Here is a 20,995-nt window from a genome sequence, read left to right on the forward strand (position 1 = left end):
AGAAATTCTCTTTAAACCACAACAATAAATTCAAACAAACTTTCCATCTCTGTACCTCCCACTGATTAAAATATGGTAATGTGAAAGCATTACTGAAAAAACATCTGTGTTTTCTATGGTAAATTCCAATGGTGGTTAAAACTTCACCATGAATCCCCAGGAACAAATGTTATTTATTGTTATAAGAATTAGATAAGCAACAAGGAAGGGAAGAAATGAAAGGAACTTAAAAGGCAAGGAATATGAGGGACAGAAGTTATAACTGAACATGAAAAATCGTAGAACATAGTTAACACAAAATGAGCAAAACTAAGAAAAAAATTTATACATGAATATATAATACAAAGAAAAAGAACTTTTAAAGACCTTAGAACTCTGATCAATACAATGACCAATCAAGACTTTATAAGACTAATGAAATATGTCTCCTACCTCTTGGCAGAGGTAATGGACTAGAGGTGCAGAACAAGACATTTTTCAGAGACAGCCAATAAGTTGCTAAGTTTTGCTTGATGATACTTAGTTGTCACAAGGAAGGGCTTCTATGTGGTGGATGAAGAGGAAGAAGAATGAGTAGTAATAATGCAAAAAGAAAGGAAAATAAAAATAAGTGTGTCAATGAAACATTTAAAATACCTAGAAGAGAAAGAGCAAAGTTCAGTAGGAGACAAATCAGCTGGGCAATTTTGTTAGTATAGTATCAAATGTAATACATATCATTTAGATATATATTCTCTGTTCCTTGTATATTGAAATGTTGGTGTTTGCTAATGTTTGTTAAGTTTATGATGAAAAAAAAACATTAACACCACTTAACATTAATATAAAGAAAATTATTGTTTACAAAGTATAAAAATTCCAATTACACATGTACATACATGCATGTAAGTACTGGGAGCACGGAAGGTGATGTACATGCACACTGTATGCATACCACCTGCTCTGCCTACACCTATCCCTGAAGACTACCAACAACCTTTAACCTGTTCCACAACCCCAAGAATATAATAAAAATATTCCTCCTACACTTGTAGTTCAGTAGACAAGAAGGGATTAAGGACACAATACATCCATACAGACCCTAGCAAAGATGTGAAGAGCACCCCAGGCAAAACAACAATGAAGAAAACCGTCTCACACATGCAAAAACAGGAGCACCTCCATGGTGGAACTACAAAAAATGAAGTTAGATGCCAACAGAAGCTGGAAAAGGTGTTTTGTGACAGGGTAACCAACGCAAACCACAGTAAATGAACCTGAAAAGTCTACTGAGGGAAAAGGAATGCCTCACATCAGTAAAACTATCAGTAAATAGAAAAAACAAAAAACAAGACCAAGAGGCAAAACCAAATAAAGATAGCATATTCACAACAGATATTAGTAGAGCTACAGAGGAAAAAATGGCTTAACTACAAGGACTATAAGAATGGCCAGAAAAAATCATACAAGGGAGAAAAAATGAAATTACAATGGAAATAAGAGCTGTAAATGATAAAACGAAAGGAGAATAAATTGTTTAGAGCAAAAGGTAAAAATCCCCATCCTACTAATTAGATTTACAAATAATATGCACCCTTAAAAACAAAATGGAGCAATCAAAACTCAATGACTCTATGATATTAGAAATATTAGAACAAAATCAAAAGATTGAAAATAAAGAATAAGATATAAGGTATCTACTATCAAAACCAACTGCCCTGGAAAGCAAATACAAAAGAGATAATTTAAGAATCACCAGACTTCTTTTAAATTAAATGACTTAAAAAAGTGAATACCATATTTCAAGAAATTATAACTCTGTCTAGATCTACTGTCACAAGGCAAAGTGAAAAATAGAATTCACCAATAACCTCTTTAAAGAAAACCAAAACTAAAAACAAAAATCTATACAAAATCCAGAACTCCCAGGTCAAAGAAAAAAGTGTACAAGAGTCCAGAAAAAAAAAAAGAGTTCAAGTACCAAGGAACCACAATCAGGATCATTAAAATGTTACACTGCAACTATTTAAAAGAAAGAAACTCTTGCGAAACAATATTCCAAAAAGCTCACAACCTAGAATAAAGTACCCTCCAAGATTAAATATTATCCTGATGGGTGGGTTGGGAGTCTGGGTAAAAGGGATTGCATCTCTAACAGAATTGGAGGACTTTCAAGAATTCGTAACAAAAGGATTTTGGCAAAATCTTGACAAAAACACAATGACAGGACTCAAGAGAAACCTAGAAAGATAAACACATATGAGCAATCAGAAAAGGCTAAATGATGGTGATGGGCTTATATTCTAATAGGAGGAAAATAGGAAAGCATCCATTCATAACTGTCTCCAAGGTGATAGAATTAAAGTAACATACAAATAAAGGGGCTGGGTATGGCTTAATTTAGTTTTGTCAGTTTAAAAAGGGGGAGGGGATATATTTCAGATAAGGGGTGAGGAAGAAACAGTTCACATCAGAACCAGATAAAGAAGGCCTGAAAACACAACACACAGTTTCCTGTATAAATATATTAAATTCAACAAGGAAATAAGGACAAAGAAAGGGAGAAGAGATGTGGCAAAATTGGAAGTGAATAAACACAAGAGTAAAATTGGGACTGAATAAACACAAGTAAAATAAGCACCAACTTCAGAGAATCAGTTATAAAGGGGAAATTTGAAAGACATAAAGTATAACAATTAAAGATCAGAGTCAATTAGAAATCACAAGTATTACTCAGATTCCATCTTTCTCCACCTTCGTCTTCTTTAAAAAGTGAGAAAGGTCATGAAAGAGAGACAATATTAGAAGGATAAGAAAATACATACTGAATAAGCATAACTGTAAAAATGAATGGTATGACCTAATCTACCAAAGGGAACAAGGTAGCAGAATAGTAATAATCCAAAAATGTCATAAAAAACACATTTAAAACATAAAGATTCACAGCTAAAAAGAAGATCTGAAGTAGAATTTACTATGATTTAGGAAAAAATTTTTAAGGAGGAAGATGTGGTCAAAAAAGCTAAATATGGATACTACATTGTGCTTAAGGACACCATAAATAAATAACAATACTTATTATCTGTACCAAATGGTATAACAATTAAATATTAAAAGGAAAAATTAATCAAATTATAAAGAGGACTATGGAGTAAAGCTATAACGAGTAAGAATCTCAACGTGCACTTTCCAGATTTATAGAAATCTAGCAAAAAAATAAGTTCAAGTCCTTAATACAATTTAGAAAAGCTAAATGATAGTCCTCTGAAAACTGATGAATGCAAATAGAAGACAGATATTCTAAGGACAGTAGGTCAAAAAAGAAACCACAGAAACAGATAATTCAATCACAGAAAATGACAAAATGTCAAAAATCAAAACTTTTGGGATGCAAAAGATAAAACAGCAACAATTAAAAAACAAAATTGAAGTTTTAAAAATTAAAGGAGAAATTAACAACATTGAAAGAAAAAAGTAATAAATAAAACTAGATGATGGGGGGGGTTGGGTGGGTAGGGAGCAAAACATTAGAGAACATGATTTTTAGAAAAGAGAAAACCAAAATGCCAACATAAAAATTTCACAACAAATGAATAAAAAAGGAAATGCTTAGAAACTAGTTTGACTAACTATAGGCTATTAAAACTCACAACACAAATGAATGGGTCAATATTAACAAAAATAAAAATGCCTAGATAAACAGAACAAGTAAGAGAATTTTTAAAAAACCTAATGTCAGTAAAATAAATTGGATCAGCCATAAATGAACTTCATTATATCCTACCCTCCCCAAAAGACACAGAACCAGATGGCTTTAAAAGTGAATTCTACCAAACTTTTCAAGAAGACAATAAGGAAGGTAGAATGAAGGAAGCATTTATAATACTGCATAACATAAAGTTGGACAGACTTCAAAAGAGAGTGGAGAAGAGAAGAGCCTCACATGCTACGGTCCATGGGGTCACAAAGAGTTGGAGACGAATGAACAACAACATACCCTGCCAGGCACTGTGCCAATCTCATTTGATCTTCACAACAATCCTATGAAGTAGATGCTATCATCGTGCCTACTTTACAGTTGAAAAACTGAGGTTCATAGAGGTTAAGCAACTTACCCAGGGTCACACAACTGGTTACTGTCCGAAACCAAATTTTATCTCAGATGTTTGTGATTTCAGGCCCAGAGGTCTATCTACTGTGTCACCTAGTTGCTCCTAAAGAACAATTCCAATAGCATATAAACTATTTGCAAAAATAGGAAAATAAGGGATCCTACCATATTCCCTCTGCCATACAAATAATGTCTTGATAACTAAACCTAGGAGAAACAAAACAGAAAAAGAAAACTATAGACCAATATTTTTCATGAATTTTAAATAAGTTGTTAGGAATGAGCTTACAAAAACACATCAGAAAAACCATAAAATATGACCAGCTAAGATTTACATCAGGAATTCAAGGTCGGAATCATTAAAATCACAAGATTATATTATTTTTTTCTTTTTTTTTGGTGAGGCAATTGGGGCTAAGTGACTTGCCCAGGGTCACACAGCTAGTGAGTGACAAGATTATATTATTAAGTGCAGAAAAAAAATCTTTTGACAAAATACAATACCCATTTATGTTAAATACACTAAAAGGTATAGGAATATAATAACATGATAAATGGTAAGCTATGTAACAAAAACCAAGAGTCAGCTATATGTAATGAGGATAAACTAACGGACTTTCCAAAAAGGTTGTGGTAAAGTAAGAATATTTATTATCACCACTAAAATTCATACAGTACTAAAAATGCTTCTTATGGCAACAAGACACAAAAAAGGAATTAAGAAGAAATAAGTATTGGTGAAGAGGAAGCAAAATGAGCACTTTCTGAAAATGTTATGGTGTACTTAGAGAACTCTAGAGAGTCAATTAAAATATTATCATCATCATCATCATCATGATAAGGAGCACTTTTTGAGGTTTACAAATCACTTCACAAATATCTCATTTTATTCTCACCACAATTCTGTGAGGTAGATGCTGTTGTTATCATGTTACAAGTCAGGAAATTAAGTGAGGCATGCAGAAGTTAAGTGACTTGCCCAGATATTAAGGTGTAAGGCTGGATCTGAACTCACATCTTTCTGACTTCAGGGCCAATGTATTCTACATACACTGTGCAGTCTAGCTGCCTACTCACTTCAGCAACACCAGGATATAAAATAAAACCATCCATCATCAACTCTTTTTGTTTCTACCTTCATAATATTCCTTGTATACATTCTTTTTCCTTCCACTCACAACCAACACCCTAGCTCAGCCCCTCGTCACCTTTCACATTGACTACAGCAATAATGTTTTAACTTGTCCCCCTGTTTGAGTTCTCCAAGCCATCCTGGACTCAGCTGCCAAGGTGTTGGGTTTTTTTTGTTCTAAAGAGTAGGTCTCACCATGTCATCTCTGTCAATCAGCTCCAGTGGTTCCCTGTCACCCGCAGGACTGAGCCAATCTGGCATTTAACCTCAGCCCGGCTGCTTCCTACCTACACAGTCTTGTTAGTACTTCACTACGCTCTACCAACACTAGCTTGCTTGATGTTCCTGTAACACATTCATCATCTCCATTCCTTTGAAACTTGTCATTCAGGTCCAGAACGAAACATGAAATTTCAGACATAGCCAAGGGGGGAGATGTGTTTTCCCTGAGTACATAAACATATTAATAACATTACATATTGTGCCCACATTGAATATAGACCAAGGAATCAAGTGTTGGCTCAATATTAGGGAAATGATAAATTTACCGCATCAGCTATATGAATAATAAAAAATAAAAATTACATGATATTTATAACTGAAGAAAAGGCTTTTGATGAAATATAACACTCCTCTATGTTAAAAATATTAAAAAGGATTCTTTATGATTATAGTAATAAACTTACGGTAACATAAGTGTAGCAAAAAATGGTAATAATCTGGGTCAGCTAGGTGACACAGTGGACAGAGGACTGGCCCTGGAGCCTGGAGGACCCTAGTTCAAAACTAGTCCCAGATACTTACTAGCTGTGTGACCCTGGGCAAGTCACTTAACTGTAACGGCCTCCTAAAAAAATAGTAATAACCAAAAAATATGTTATAAGAAATACATTTAAAAAAATAAAGATTCACATAGTTAAAATAAGCTGGAGCAGAACTTACCATGATTTAGAAAATTTTTTTAAAGTAAAAAGATATAGTTAAAATACACTAAATAATATTTTATCTAATACTAATAGTGTTATTACAAGGAGGAAAATACAATTAAAATATACTAAACAGAGAGCAGCTAGGTGGCACAGTGAATAGAGCACTGCACCCCAGGTTTAGGAGACCTGAGTTCAAATCTGAACTCAGACACATAACATTTACTAGCTGTGTGACTCTGGGCAAGTCACTTAATCTCACTCCCAACCCCCTCCCCCAAAAATAAACAAACAAACAAACAAATAAATAAATAAATAAATAAATAAATGAAAGTAAATAAATAAATAAATGAATGAATGAATGGATGAAAAGATAGATAGATAAATAAATAAATGTATGATTATATATATAATATATATACACACATACATATACACACACACATATATATGTATGTATGTATACTAAACAGCATTTTATCTAAAATCAAGAATTAGCATTATCTATAATAGAGAAAACAGAGAGGCCTTCTCAATAGCATAAGGGCCAAAAGCAAGGGGATCTATTGTCACCACCATGAACAGAATGGAATAATATGAAATAGCAAAAGGGCTGTAATCAGAGAAACCTAGAAAGACTTAAATGCACTGATTTGTAAGGAAGACAGCAAAACCAGGAGTTTTATACAAAGACCACAACATCATGAAACAAAACAACTGTGAAAGATATCAACACAATGATTGTTCACAATTCCAGAAGACAGATGATCAAGTGTGTCTCCAAACTCTTGGTGGAAAAGTGACATAGACTGTAGACACAGAATAAGAGAGACATTTTTAGATATGACAGTTAATACAAATATGTTTTATCTTACTATACTTTTGTTACAAAGTAGCATTTTTATTTATTGGAGAGAAGGAGTTGAGAGATTGGGGGGTGGGGAGACAGTGATATGTAAAAAAAAATGAAATATGTAAAAATACACAGAAGAGAGTAGAAAGAATTTCAGAAAGGAACTCTGTATAGCATTTGTGTGTATAATAAACTATATATAATAGGACCATGGTTTCATATACAATACCCATTTTCTAGAATTATGATAAATTTCAAGTTCAAAATTTTTAATCTGCCCCAAGAGATTATACAATATTACAAAGAAAGATTCATACCAGTAATTTAAGGTTGATTTTTAGTTAAGGAAAACCATAAACAAAATAGATCATGTTAATAAGAATAAAAATTACACAGTCTATCAACAGAATATTTTTTTAAAAAATACAATGCCCATTACTAAATTAGTGTGCCTGTCCTACTATGCCTCCTCCAATAACTATCATTCTCCATTTCCTCATATTTGCCAATCTGATGGGTATGAAATGGCCTCAGAGTTGTTGACTTTCATTCCCTGTTAGTGATTTGGATCATTTTTTTTCCCAAATGGCTACTGATAGCTTGGATTTCTTCCACTGAAAACTAGCTGTTCATATCCCCTGATAATTTATTCATCTATTAGGGAATAATTTGTTTTTATGTACTTGTATGAGATCCTTACACATCTTGCACACCAGTCTTCTTTCTGTGTTTTAACTCCCTGGTTACAGTATTAGGAATATATTTGTGTCATAAAAGGACTCTGGTAGGGTACTTTCTTTTTCAATTTTTGAGAATAATTTGTGAAATGTGAGTACTACCTTTTTCCCCTCTTTAAAAGTTTGATATGATTCTCCAGTGAATCTATCAGGACCAGGAGGTAGGGTTTGTTTGCTTTTTTTAATACTTCCTTAACATCTAAATCTATTAACTTTTCTGTGAATCGGTTATTTAAGATTTCTATTTCATCTTCTGATAGTTTGGGTATCTTATATTTTTGAAGGTAATCTATTTCTTTCGTGTACTCAATCTGTTAGTATATAATTGTGCATAATATATACTGATTGTTCATTATATTTCTTCTGTTTTTCTGTAATTTTACCTTGCTCATTTGCTTTTTTCTTGATTTTCTGCTCTCTTCTTTTTAATCATATTAGTTAAAGGTTTATCAATTTTATTAGTCTTTTTGAAGAACAGCTTTTAGTTTTATCATTTCTATAGGCTTTTTATTCCCAATTTAACCATTCCTCACTCTTTATATTTTGTTAATGTATGCTCATAAGGATATGACTTTCCTCCAGAGGACTACTTTCACCGGATCCCATTAATTTTGATACATAGATTCATCATTATCATTTTCTTTTACATAAATTATTTCTATGATTTGTTCTTTGATCCACTCATTATTTAGGATTTTATTTAACCTTCATTTGAGTCTGTATCTTTTGTTTGTGATCCCTGAACCAATTATTATTTTTATGGTACTTGGTCAATTTTTTAAGAATAATTTAAAATGTGATGCTGTCAAATGTATATTCTTTTGACTGGACCATTTAGTAGCTACCATAACTCTTTTAATTCTTTCCAGCAATTTGTTCAATTTTATATTTTCCCTTCTGTTTATATTTTGCTGTTAGACTTCTAAAACTGAGAGAGGGATACTGAAATCTCCTTTCAGTGCTATGTTACTATTTATGTCTTCTTGTAGTTAAGATAGTTTCCTTGATGAATCTGGATGCTAAGACATTTGAAACATACAAGTTTATTACAGATATTGGCTTGTTGTCTGGTTTCTTGCTTTCTTTCAGCATAATATGGTTTCCTTGTTTATCTCTTTTAATTTTTTGAATCTTTTTGTCTTTGTCAGATAGCATAACTGCAGTTCCTCCTTTTTCAGATTCACTTAATGCATAGCAAAAAAATTTTTTCCATTCCCTCAGCTTTACTACATGTCTTTGTTTTCTACAGCTATTTTTTGTAAGCAATAGACTGTAGGGTTTTGTTTTCTGATCCAATCTGTAACTTTTCTTTCATTGGATTGTTTAATCCATTCATATTTAAAGTTTTAAGAGCTAGGTTTGTTTTTTTTCTCCATCTGCCTCTATTTTGGAGGGTGGAGGTATGGTCGCGTAACTTTTTTTCCTCTCTTATGCTGTAAACACAGTATGTTCCTACAATTACTTTAATTTTTTTTTTAAGGTGTACCTGTTCCCACTGGTTCTCTCTTCCCCTTACCCCATAGCCACTCTTCTTTTGTTACCTCTTTCCCTTGGGAGTTTAGCTTACTAGTTCCTTTTTCTCTTCTGCTTTTATCAAGTTATATATAATTCTCCTATCTCATCATAACACATTGGCTTTCAACTTCTCCCTCTGCTTCCTGATACCAAACTCTGTTCTTCATCCACACTATGACCTCCAGTCTCTTGCCCCCTTAGTTCTTTCCCAGTCCATCATTCCTGCACTAGTTATACTCTCCTCTCTTCTCCACTACATTATCTTCTTCTGAGTCCTTTGCCCCCTTATTGTATTGCTGATTGTGCCTTGCCATGTCTCAGTCTTGCATCATTCCCAACATCCTTTGCCTTTGATCATATACAAATGCTGCTCAACGATGGTGGTAAAAATCATGAAACCATGTTGAATGGGTCCACTACAAATTTTTGTTACATAACCTCAACCAGGCCCTCACTAATACAAGTCAGTTGTTTTGGTTTTTTTCTCCCCGGTTGTTGTTAAGTCATATCCAACACTTTGTGATTTCATTTGGAGTTTTCTTGGCAAAAATGTGGGAGAGATTTGCCTTTTCCTTCTCTAGCTCATTTTATAGATGAGGAAACTGAGGCAAACAGGGTTAAGCAACTTGCCCAAGGGTCACAAAGCGAGTATGTGTCTGAGACCAAATTTGAATTCAGGTATTTCTGACCAGGCCCTGTACTCTATCCACTGCACCACCTGGCTGCCCAGGTTTGTTTGTTTTTTTATATCTCCTTAAGTAATTCACAACAGTGGCTCTTCCAACCCTTTTCATCCTACCTTAAATTTCTCATGGCTCCCTCTTCCCAATTTCAGCTGAGAACCTTGCCTCATATTTTACTAAAAAAAAAGTTGAGGTCATTTGACAAGAGCTCTTTCGCTCCCCTTCTAATTTCCAATCATCCTATTGCCTTCCACCATACTATCTCCCCTTCTTCACTTCTGACTCACATAGCAAAGTAACCATTCTCCTTCCCAAGGCAAACCCCTTTGCATACACAATTCCACTTCATTCTTATTCTCTCACTTACCTTTAATCTTTCCCTGTTTACTGAATCATTCTCTACTGCCAAGACAAGCTCATGTCTCCTGCTTCTTTCAAAAAACCATCATTTGATACAACCATCCCTGGGAGCCCCATATCTCTCCTCCCTTTTGTGGCAAAATTCCTTGAAAAGGCCATCTAAAATAGATGCCTCCTCTTCATTTCCTCTCACTGTCTTCTTACCTCATTATTCAACTAAAACTGCGCTCTACAAAGTTACTAAAGATATCTTACTTGCCATATTGCATAGCCTTTTCTCACTCTACATTCTTCTTGACCCTCTGTGAAGCTTTGGCAATGTCAATCACTCTCTTCTTGATAATTTCATCTCTAGTTTTCAAGACACCACTTTCACTGGGCTCTCCTCCTATTAGACCACTCCTTCTCAGTCTCCATTGCGGATCCTCATCCAAGTGCCACTTAATTGCAGGTGTTCCAGAAGTTTCTATCCCAGGCCCTATTCTCTTCTCCCTTTATACTATTTCACTTGGTGATCTCATCAAATCCCAAACTCAATTATGCTGAAGATTCCCAAATCTTGTCAAGCCTTAATGGGATTAAGGAGGGGTGGGAGTAGGGCCTCCAGTCTCTCAGCTCCAACTATCTACTGGACATCTTGAAGTAGATATCTTGTAGACATCTCAAATTAAACAAGTCCAAAACTGAACTATGTATCTTCCTCTGCAAACCCTTTCCTCTTCCTAACTTCCTTCTTATGCTTGAGATTACCACCCTCCTCCCTGTCATTTAAGCCTGCAACCTAAGTGTCATCCCAAACTCACTCTCTCATTCCCATATCCAATCAGTTAATAAAGTCTGTCAATTTTACCTTTCTAACATCTCTTGCACCTGCTCATTTTTCTCCTCTGACACCTCCACTACCCTGGCGCAGGCCTTCACTTCCTCACACTTGGACACACTACAATAACCTGTTCGTGGATCTCTCTGCCACTAGTCTCTCTCCCCACTCCAATTTATCCACCATCCAGTTATCAAAGTGATCTTCCTAAAGCAAAGACCTGAACAACTATTTCCATTTCCAATTATTTGTATCACAAACTGTCGCTATAAATATATTGGTGCATACAGAGTGTATATAACTTTTCCCTTATAAATGACTGTCTTGGTATATGCCCAGTAGTAGAATCTCTGGGCCAAAGGGCAGAGAGATTTTAATCCTCTTATTTGCATAATTCCATACTGTTCTCAAAAATGGTTATGCTGATTCAGAACTCCACCAACAATGCATTAGAGTATATCTACCTTCCCACAACCCTTCCAATAGTGATTATTTCCTTTTTTGTCATCTTTGTCAATTTGCAGGACAAGAAATAAACCCCCCAGAGTGGCTTTGATTTTAAATTCTCTTATTATTAATAGCTAGCATGTATATATTACTTTAAGATTTGCAAAGCACTTTACAAAGGTTAACTCATTTCTATCTTCACAACAAACCTAGGAGCTAGGTGCTATTATTATTTTATAGAGGCTAATTTGACCAAGGTCATGCAGCTACTAAGTGTTTGAAGCAGGATTTGAACTTAGGTCTTCCTGACTCCAACCCCAGCACTCTATCCACTGTACCGCCTAGCTGCCTCTAGTGGATTTGAAGCATTCTTTCTTATGGTTGACAGTAGTCTGGAATTCTTTTGAGTACTGTTTGTTCATATCCTTTGACCACTTACCTACTGGGGAATGGCTTTTGGTATTGTATAAATAATATTAATAATAATCGTTAGTGTTATTATTGAGGGAAAGCAACATGGGAGGATTTTTGTTGTTTTGTTTTGTTTTATTTACAAAGAACATTTTTTAAAATAATGAATAAGAGCTGGGTATAGAAGCAGCCACTCACTGAAACATCTTTCTGGATGGCTGGTATAAGTAGGTATTTTATTTATTTCCCCTCCTTTAAAACTCAATTTCCTCACCTGACAAATGAAGCTGGTAACTATATGCCTACCACACAGGACTACTGTGAAAGTCAGGTGAGATACTCTGCATCTCATAAAACAAACCATAAAATAAAAATTTTAAAGTTATTTTTACCAACATATGAAAAGAGAATTATAAAGTATAAAAGCTTTGCATTAAATGTACCTATAAGTATATCTGGAAATTCAATCAATATCTCATATTACAAGTATGTATAATTCAATTCTACAAGCTTTTATTAAGTACCTGCTATGTACAAACACCAGACTAGGAACTAAGGATAGAAAATGAAAAATGTGGGGGCGCCAAGGGGAGGGGAGCCACGCTAGGTGGCACAGTAGATAGAGCTCTGGCCTTGGGGCCAGGAGGACCTGAGTTCAAATCCGGCCTCAGACACTTGACACTTACTAGCTGTTATGACTCTGGGCAAGTCACTTAACCCCCATTGCCTCATCAAAAAAAAGCAAAAAAAAAAAAGCGTCACAGTTGCTGCCATCAAAGAGCTTACAATATAAATAAAGCATCTCCTAAATATAAAACATGATATAAATATAGTTGTAACCATCATCATAAATAGTAAATCATATTTGGGAGATAGGATGAAGCTGTCCAAATTCTTGGATTTGTTCTTAATCCATTTAGTTTCCTTACTTGTCATTTGTGTACTTTTCAAAAACATCAAACATAGAATTACATCTGCCTTGATTGGATCGAAGCTAACATAATCTTCAGCTGTGGACACTACATCATAGGAAGGAGACTGTTAAGCTGGAGTATCCAAAGGATGGTACCCAAAATGTGAAAGGTCTTGAAATCACATCAGAGAAGATCACTTGATGAGAGTAGGAATTAGCCAGTAGAAAAGGAGGTCAATCATAGAACAAGATAACCTTCAAGTATTTGATAGGCTATTGTGTAGAAGAAGGATCATACCTTTTTTTCTTGGCCTAAGGGGGCAGAACTAAAAAAAATGGGTGGTCAGTACAGACAGAAAGGTTTAAGTTAAATTCAAAGAAAAACTTCCTACCAAAGGGAAAACAGGCTACCTGTAGAATTACTGAATTCTTGTTTTTTTCTTAAGATGGAACCTTAGAAGCTATCTAGTCCAAGCAGATGAAACAGAAAGAGAAGGAAAGATGGAGAGAGGAAGGGAGGGAGAGAAGGAGAAAGAAAGAAGGAAGGAAGGAAGGAAGGAAGGAAGGAAGGAAGGAAGGAAGGAAGGAAGGAAGGAAGGAAGGAAGGAAGGAAGGAAGGAAGGAAGGAAGGAAGGAAGGAAGGAAGGAAGGAAGGAAAGGAAAGGAAATGATTTTAAGTGTTTACTATATACCAGGTTCTGGGATAATCACAAATATTATCTCATTTGATCCTGACAACAACTCTGCAAGGTAGGTGGTATTATCCCCAGTTGATAGTTGAGGAAAGTGAGGCAGGCAGAAGTTAAGAGACTTGTCCAAGGTCACAAATAATGAGAAAAATCAGAATTTGAATACACATCTTTCACTCCAAATACAGAGCTCTTGGCAATACTAACCACATTTCGGGTAAATTTTAGATAGATACTTTGTTCAGGTATGGGTTGGAATAGATGTCCTCTGAGCTTCTATAATTCTATACTATTCTATTCAATACAGTTCAACAGATAATTAGGTACCAAATAGATTAGGTTGAGGGAAATGCAAAAATGTGTAAGGTACAGACTGAGGCCTCAATTCAAGTCAACAAATATTTATTAAATGCTTATGGTGTATACATGGCACCGTGCTAGATGCTTGGGACAAATGATGGAAAATAACTAACCTGCTATAAATTGTAATGCTACAATCTAGTTTATTGGAGGCTAAGGGAAAAAACAATAAGTTCAGCATTTGATTCAATTCAACTAACTTAAAGCACCTTACAATGTATGTGCAAGGCATTCTGCTAGGTGCTGAGGATACAAACATTAAAACAATAACAATAGCCAGCATTTACATAGGCACTTTAAAGGTTTACAACGTGCTTTATTATCTCATTTGATCCTCACAACAACTAAGTGAAGTAAGTACTATTATTATCCCTACTTTAGAGAAATGGAAACTGAGGTAAACAGAAGTCAAGTGACTTGCCTGGTTACATAACAAAGCCTGGATGTTAACAAGTCTTCCCGACTTCACATCCAGGGCACTATACCACCTAATAGTCCCTAACCCTCAATAAGTGTATATTCTCCTGCAGGGAATAAAGCACGTACATACAAGATATTTTGAGAACGGAGAGGAGAGCACACTAACAAACTGGAAGACCAGGAAAGTTTTAGTGAGGAAGATGATATCTGACCTGAGCCAAAAAGGAAGAAAATCACATTTCTGAGAATCAAAGATAAAGTAGCTTCATTCGTAGGGGGATAAAATCCCTTTTGAGAATGCATCAAGGTGGGAAATGGAATGTCCAGTACACAATTATAAGACAGAATGTGATGAGAGGCAATGAAGAGATACTGACAAACTAAGAAAATTTGAGAAAGGAGAAATCATTTTTAAGTAAAGGAGACTAGGGAAGACTTCATGGAAAATATGGCTATTAAGCTGAGAAGTTAAAAAAGCTTTTCATCACCATGAATATGTAGTCCTCCATTCTAAGCATAGTTGGGCAGGAAAGGGGGGGAGGGGGTTATGCGATGTCATGACTGAGGCAGGAGAAGGCAATATATGATCAGTGAATCTAGTATGACTAAAACAAAGTGGAGAATGCTGTGAAAGAAGGATAGAAATTTAGTTTTAAGCCATATTGTAAAGAACAAAAGAGATACATGGCATCATGAATTTTGGAGCTGAAAGAAAACTATGGAAGTCCTATAGTCCAATCCCCTAATTTTACAATAAGTACACCGAAGCCTTAGGACATTAAGTCACTTGCCCAAATTCACAAAAGTACAAGAGAGGCAAGATGTAAATCAAAGTCCTCTGACTCCAAAATGAATACTCTTTAAACTTCACCATGTAGATGATTATTCTGACAGCTGTATAAAAGCTAGATAGTATTCTAAGATAATGAAAGCAAAAGGACAAGTTAAGAGGCTTTTACAGGGAGGTGGAGACAAGATGGCAGAACAGAAGGATGCAGTTCAGTGAACTCCCCTCTACAAATCCCTCCAAAGAGTTCTAGAAAATGCACCAGAATAAATGGTGATGGGGAAACCCAGAAAAAAAAAATCAGAGTCATCTGTCCAGCACAGCCAGGCAAAGGGAGAAAGGCATGGAAGTCAACCAACATTAGGGATAGGGTCCTGCCAGGAACAAGAAAATGAACACTCCAAGACCCAGGAGAGGGTATGTATCAGGGCAAGAAGTCCCACACTCATACAGGGTGCCACCAGACCTATACTCGGTCACTGCAACAAGACAGATGCCAACTAGAAGCTTTGTCACCCAAGACCCCAGTTCTGGTCCACATATCTAGGGCAGAATGAAAAGAGAACCTGCACCACAGTGCACCACAGTGATGACTTGATAGAAGGGAAGTCCCGAAAGCAACAGCAAATGCAGTATGGCTCAGATCCCAAGCCCAGAGCAGGGTCTCCCAGCCAGCATCTAACCCAGCCTGCAAAAGAATAACCAAGGTAAGAATTCAAAACCAAAGGAAAGCATACTGCCACTGAAACAACAGAGCTTTCCAGTTAGATTATAGAGAATGAATCCAGTAGCAGTCTACTCTTGCACATATCCAAACACATGTCAGCAGCTTGCAAAACTCAGACTGCAGACTGGGCAGGGAAGGGTTGTGGGGAGAACTAACAGACTTTGTCCTATCTAAAACTACTTGGAGAACTTGGGGGAATCGAAGGCTTCCAGCTGCCCAGTGTGTCTGAGAGATCTGAAATAACATAACACTCAATATGCCAAGAAGCAGTAAAATGAGTAGCCCAGACCTTACCTCCATAAGTGCTACAGAGCCTAGTCAGGAAAAACGCTAGAAGAAAGAGCAAACAAAAATGAGAGCACCATGATGAGTTTTATGGCAGCAAGGACACTCAAGATACAAATGCAAAATTAGAGAATGATTCCAAAATATCTCACAGAAAAGCATAGCTTGGACAAAAATTCAACTAGATTTGGTAGAAGAGATGAACCAAGAGTTAAAAAAAAAAAGTTAAAATGTTTCTATAAATGGAATGAGAATGCTTGAGGGAAAAAAAACTGGAAAAGAAATAAGATCTATGAAAGAAAGAATGGGAAAGGGAATTGACACCCTGGCATAAGAAGTACAAAACCTTGCCCAAGCAACAAACTCCCTGAAAATTCAAATGGACTAAACAGAAGCCAATAATTCCACGAGGCAATAAGAAATCTCAGACTAAAATCAAAATGCTGAAAAAAAAATTGAACAAAATACAAATTATCTTATGGCACAAAAAAACCCCCCTGAAAAACAGATCAAGGGAAAAAAATTAAGAATCACTGGATTACCTGAAAACTATGACCAAGAAAACTGTTCACATCTTTTAGAACCAGAGAGCAAAGTGGAAAAAGAAAGAATTCACCAATCATCTTTTGAAAGAAACCCCAAAATTAAAACTCCCAGGAATATCAGAGCCAAAATATAGGGCTTTCACATCAAAGAAAAAAATACTGCAAGCAGCTAGAAATAAAGAATTCAAGTACTAAGAAGCCACAACCAAGATCACACACAATTTAGCAGCCACCACTAAAAAGTAACAGAGAACTTAAAATATTGTATTCCAAAAAGCAAAGGATATATATGTTCTTATAGCTAAGAAAACTTATCCAGGAAAAATAAGTATAATGCTGGGGGGGGGGCATAGACTTTTAAAGAAATAGAGAACTTCAAAGCATTCCTAATGAAAAGACCAAAGCTGTGGAGAAAATATGAAGTACAATCACAAGAGTGAAGAGAAACACAAAAAGGTAAACATGAATGAACAATGATAAAGGACAACAACAGTAAATTATTTACATTAAAATATGGGAAAATAATATGTGTCCCCTCCAATCCTGATTATCCTCAGAATTCATATAGATTGTCTAAACCAGGAAATGCTTCAGAGTGGTTCTGTTATATCTTGATGCTCTTAAGAATGTAAAGAAACAGGGATAAAAATACACTTGCAGGGGAGGGGGAGCTGAGTGGGAAGGGTGAGAAGGGAAGGGGAAGGAAAGAAATGTTCGGGAAAATTATCTTACAGATTCAGGGTTCATAAGTATACCTCCATATAAAGGAGGTGGAGGGAAGCTGATACTTGAACCTCATTCTTATCTGAACTGCTCAAAAGAAGGAAAAATACAAGCACACGCAGTTGGGTACAAAAATATAATTCACTAGACAGTGAAATAAGAAAGAAAGGGGAGGGTGGGGAGGAGAAATTAAAGGATGAGTAGATTAAAGGAGGGATTAATTCTAAGCAAACAAATTCTAAGGGTGTACAAAAATATTTATAGGTTTTTTTGAGGAAAGGGAGGAAAGAGTGAGGAAGAGATCTACGCCTAAGTGTGGCATTCCAGAGCAAAAAGTCCCAGGTCCTAGACTGTACACAGAGAAAAGGGCAAGATCAGATGCAAGAAACAGGTATGAGGCTCTGACCCCAGGAGCAGTCTCAGTTCTAACTTCTACCCTAGTCTGAAGCCTGCAAAAGAAAATCAGGGCTAGAATTCTAGACCAAAGGGAAGTGTGCAATTCTGTAACTTTAAACCAGCAGATCAGTCCAGTTGGTACATGGTGACTGAGTATAACAGCAGTCTACTAGAATTCTAACCAGGGCAAGCTTACAGTTGTGTTGTTCTGACCTAAACACTGGTCAGAACTTTCTTTCCAGGAAAAAGAAATCAGAATGTCCTGGATCAGACCAATTTGGGAGCATTGAAAGCTTAAAGCTTCCCCTCCATTCCCAGTCTGAGCTGCCCCTCAGATTCTAAAATAATACAACACTTAATATCCCAAAAAAGCAGCAGCAGGATGCTAGAGGACACAAAATCAGTCCAAACATCCGCCCACCACCACCACCAGAAGTATGAAGAACCCAGTCCTAACATAAAGTTCAAAGTCAAAAAGCAGGCTGGAAGAATAGGCAAACAAAAAAAATATAAAAACAAACCCCATCATGGTGACAAAGATCACAAACTAGAACCCAGAAGAAAAAATTATTCCAAAATATATATAAGCAAAGCCTCAGAGAAAAACACAGCTTGGAGAAAAATTCAACTAGAATTTCTGGAAGACATGAAGCAGAATTTAAAAATGACTTTATAAATAAAATGAGAGTGCTAACAGTAAAAATTGGAAAAGATTTGAGATTTATGGAAGAAAGAAACTGAAAGACAATTAGCTTGATACAAGATGTATAAAACCTTGCCCAACAAACAAATGTCTTAAAAATTAAAATGGATCAAATAAAAGATAATGACTCTATAAGATAATAAAATATACTAAAACAAAGTCAAAAGACTGAAAAAAAAGAAAAAGAACGTAAAATATCTCATAGTAAAAACCAACTGACCTGTAAAATAGACTAAGGAGATATAATTTTAAAATCATTGAACTACGTGAAAGCCATGACCAAAAAAGGAGCCTGGATATCATATTTCTAGAAATCTTAAAACTGCCCAAATCTCTTGTAACTGGAGAGAAAACAGAAAGAAAAAAGGAAAGAAAAGAAGAAGTAGAAAAAGAAAAACCCTACCAATTACCTCTTGGAAAAATGAAAACTCCCAAGAACACAGCCAAAATCCAAATCAAAGAAAAAACACTGCAAGCAGCCCAAAAGAATTTAAGTAAAGAGGTGCCATAGAGAGGGTCACACAAGATTTAGCAGCCACTACTCCACAAGGCAAGCAATAATGCTGTAAAATCAAGAATAACATAGCCAGCAAAAATAGAGAATTTCCAAGCATTTCTGATGAAAAAGCCAGAACTACATAGAAATTTTGAAATATGAACACAGGAGTAAAGAGAAATCTTAAAAAAAGATAAACATGAGCAAGAAATCATAATTGTTTATATTCTAAGATGTGGAGGTGATAAATGTGTCCCCCTTAGAACCTTATCATCATCAGAGGTCATAGAGGGTATCAAAATAGAAGATCTGGGAGTGGCTTTGTTTTAATCCTATTAATGAAGAATAGAAAGGGTAGAATATATCAGGGGAAAAGGAAAAATGAAAGATGGAAAAAATTGTCTCACATTATTATCTCAAAAGTGCAAAGTAGAAATCTATACAAGCAAAGAGGGAGGGGTGAGGATATATGCATTATATAGATATACAAAATCACAAATAATAAGAGAAATGAAAATCAAAACAATTTTGAGGTTTTACCTCATGTCCAGAAAATTGCCAAAGTTTACATGTCCTTGTCACTCAGATTCCCAGTCTGATGTATTTTGTGTCTACATCTCAGATGGGGGAGGGAGAAAGAGGGGAGGGATTAATATAGAGGGGTAATATGTTCCAGACCACCACTAGTTCCCAAGAACTTTATCCAGTCTTTGGTTCCCATGTTCTCTCCAATAGCCTGAATTGCCAAACTCACAAAAATTGGACCAACTTGATATTTATACACTAGCATTGATTCCATCACAGACCTTGCCTGAGTTCTTTCTCTTTTCCAGCCCAGCTAAAGGCAAAACTTCTAGATCTCAACTCATTTTCTTACACATGGCCTAAAAGAAACTGTAAAATGATAATCCATTATCATAATGGATTTGCACACTAAATTTGAAAATGTGTAAAGCATATACATCCAGAATCACCACAGGCAATTCCGATTTTCCTGGGAGTTCCAGGGATTCTATGGGACTCGATTTAACTACCATTTTGGCTAGCCTAGTTATCCAAAATATAGTAGAATTTACTAGCTGGAATAGTCAAATGAAATGCCTCTCTTTTTGGTGAAAGTTCTGAAGTATAAGTATAGAATTATCTGTATTCTCCCATTAGGAGAGTAATAGCTGTCCCCTTAAGCACAGAAATACATATATATGTCAATTTCTATAAAGATTTTCAATGATCTTTTCCATTTTCAGGCCTGAGCTACCCTACTTTATGTTTGAGTACAGTGAAAGTCCTTCCCTAAAGGCAAAAGCCATATTTATTGGAGACTTAGTTTGTTCTTCTACAGCAAAGTAAATCAAGCTTTTAAGAACTTGACTACTCTCTTCTTTTTCCTGGGCTGCCTGTGATTATTTACGCCTCTGATACATCCTTTCCCAGGGTTGTAACTCTTTATTCTTGGCTTGGAAAGTTCAGTAATTTGTATGGCTACCTCACTTTGGACCCCATCTTCCTCCAGCCTGATTTTGGGACTCCAGAGCTAGGCACAAAGTGCTCTGAGTGTTTAGAGGAAGGAGCAGTGGAGGTAATCAGGTGAGATGGCACTTCCCAAAGGACTTCCAACTTAAGCCTTTTCCATTAGGTGGTAGTAACCTAGAAAGGGGAAGAACACAAAATGCTCAGCTTTTTTTTCCCTCTCAGGTAACCACTTGCAAAGCCCTGAAATCTTCCCTGCTATACAGCACGAGGAATCCAGACTCTGATCTTCCTAAAGCAATGACAGCATAGTACTTCGTCCTTGAAACAATTCACCCCTTCTATCTGAGACCCCTTCAAATAACAGAGATAAGTTTTACAAAATCCTCTGAGTTTTTCTTAAGGGTCTGCAGCCTCTCTCTGTACTTGCAGTTTAAAAATGTATTTTTCTTGTCTCTCTACACTAGGGAAGCATGGAGGACATGTTCATTTCCTCTAACATTACAG

At 35.8% G+C, this 20,995-nt stretch overlaps 1 protein-coding gene across 7 annotated transcripts in view; it reads right to left on the bottom strand.

The window, feature by feature from the left end:
- Positions 1 to 20,995, bottom strand: part of ARID2 (AT-rich interaction domain 2) — a 221,431-nt gene that overhangs the window by 155,373 nt on the left and 45,063 nt on the right. For 2 of the 7 annotated variants that reach the window (XM_078156447.1, XM_078156450.1), the window contains exon 2: positions 20,505 to 20,665. The exons of the other annotated variants lie outside the window; for them this stretch is intronic. In XM_078156447.1, coding sequence (XP_078012573.1) covers positions 20,505 to 20,521 — 17 coding nt within the window. In that variant the 5' untranslated portion in view covers positions 20,522 to 20,665. The remainder of the gene's footprint in view (positions 1 to 20,504; positions 20,666 to 20,995) is intronic. 7 annotated transcript variants of the gene reach the window in all.

This window comes from Phascolarctos cinereus, unplaced genomic scaffold, assembly GCF_003287225.1.
Source record: "Phascolarctos cinereus isolate Bilbo 61053 unplaced genomic scaffold, phaCin_HiC Scaffold_1;HRSCAF=81, whole genome shotgun sequence".
Taxonomy (NCBI): Eukaryota; Metazoa; Chordata; class Mammalia; order Diprotodontia; family Phascolarctidae; genus Phascolarctos; species Phascolarctos cinereus.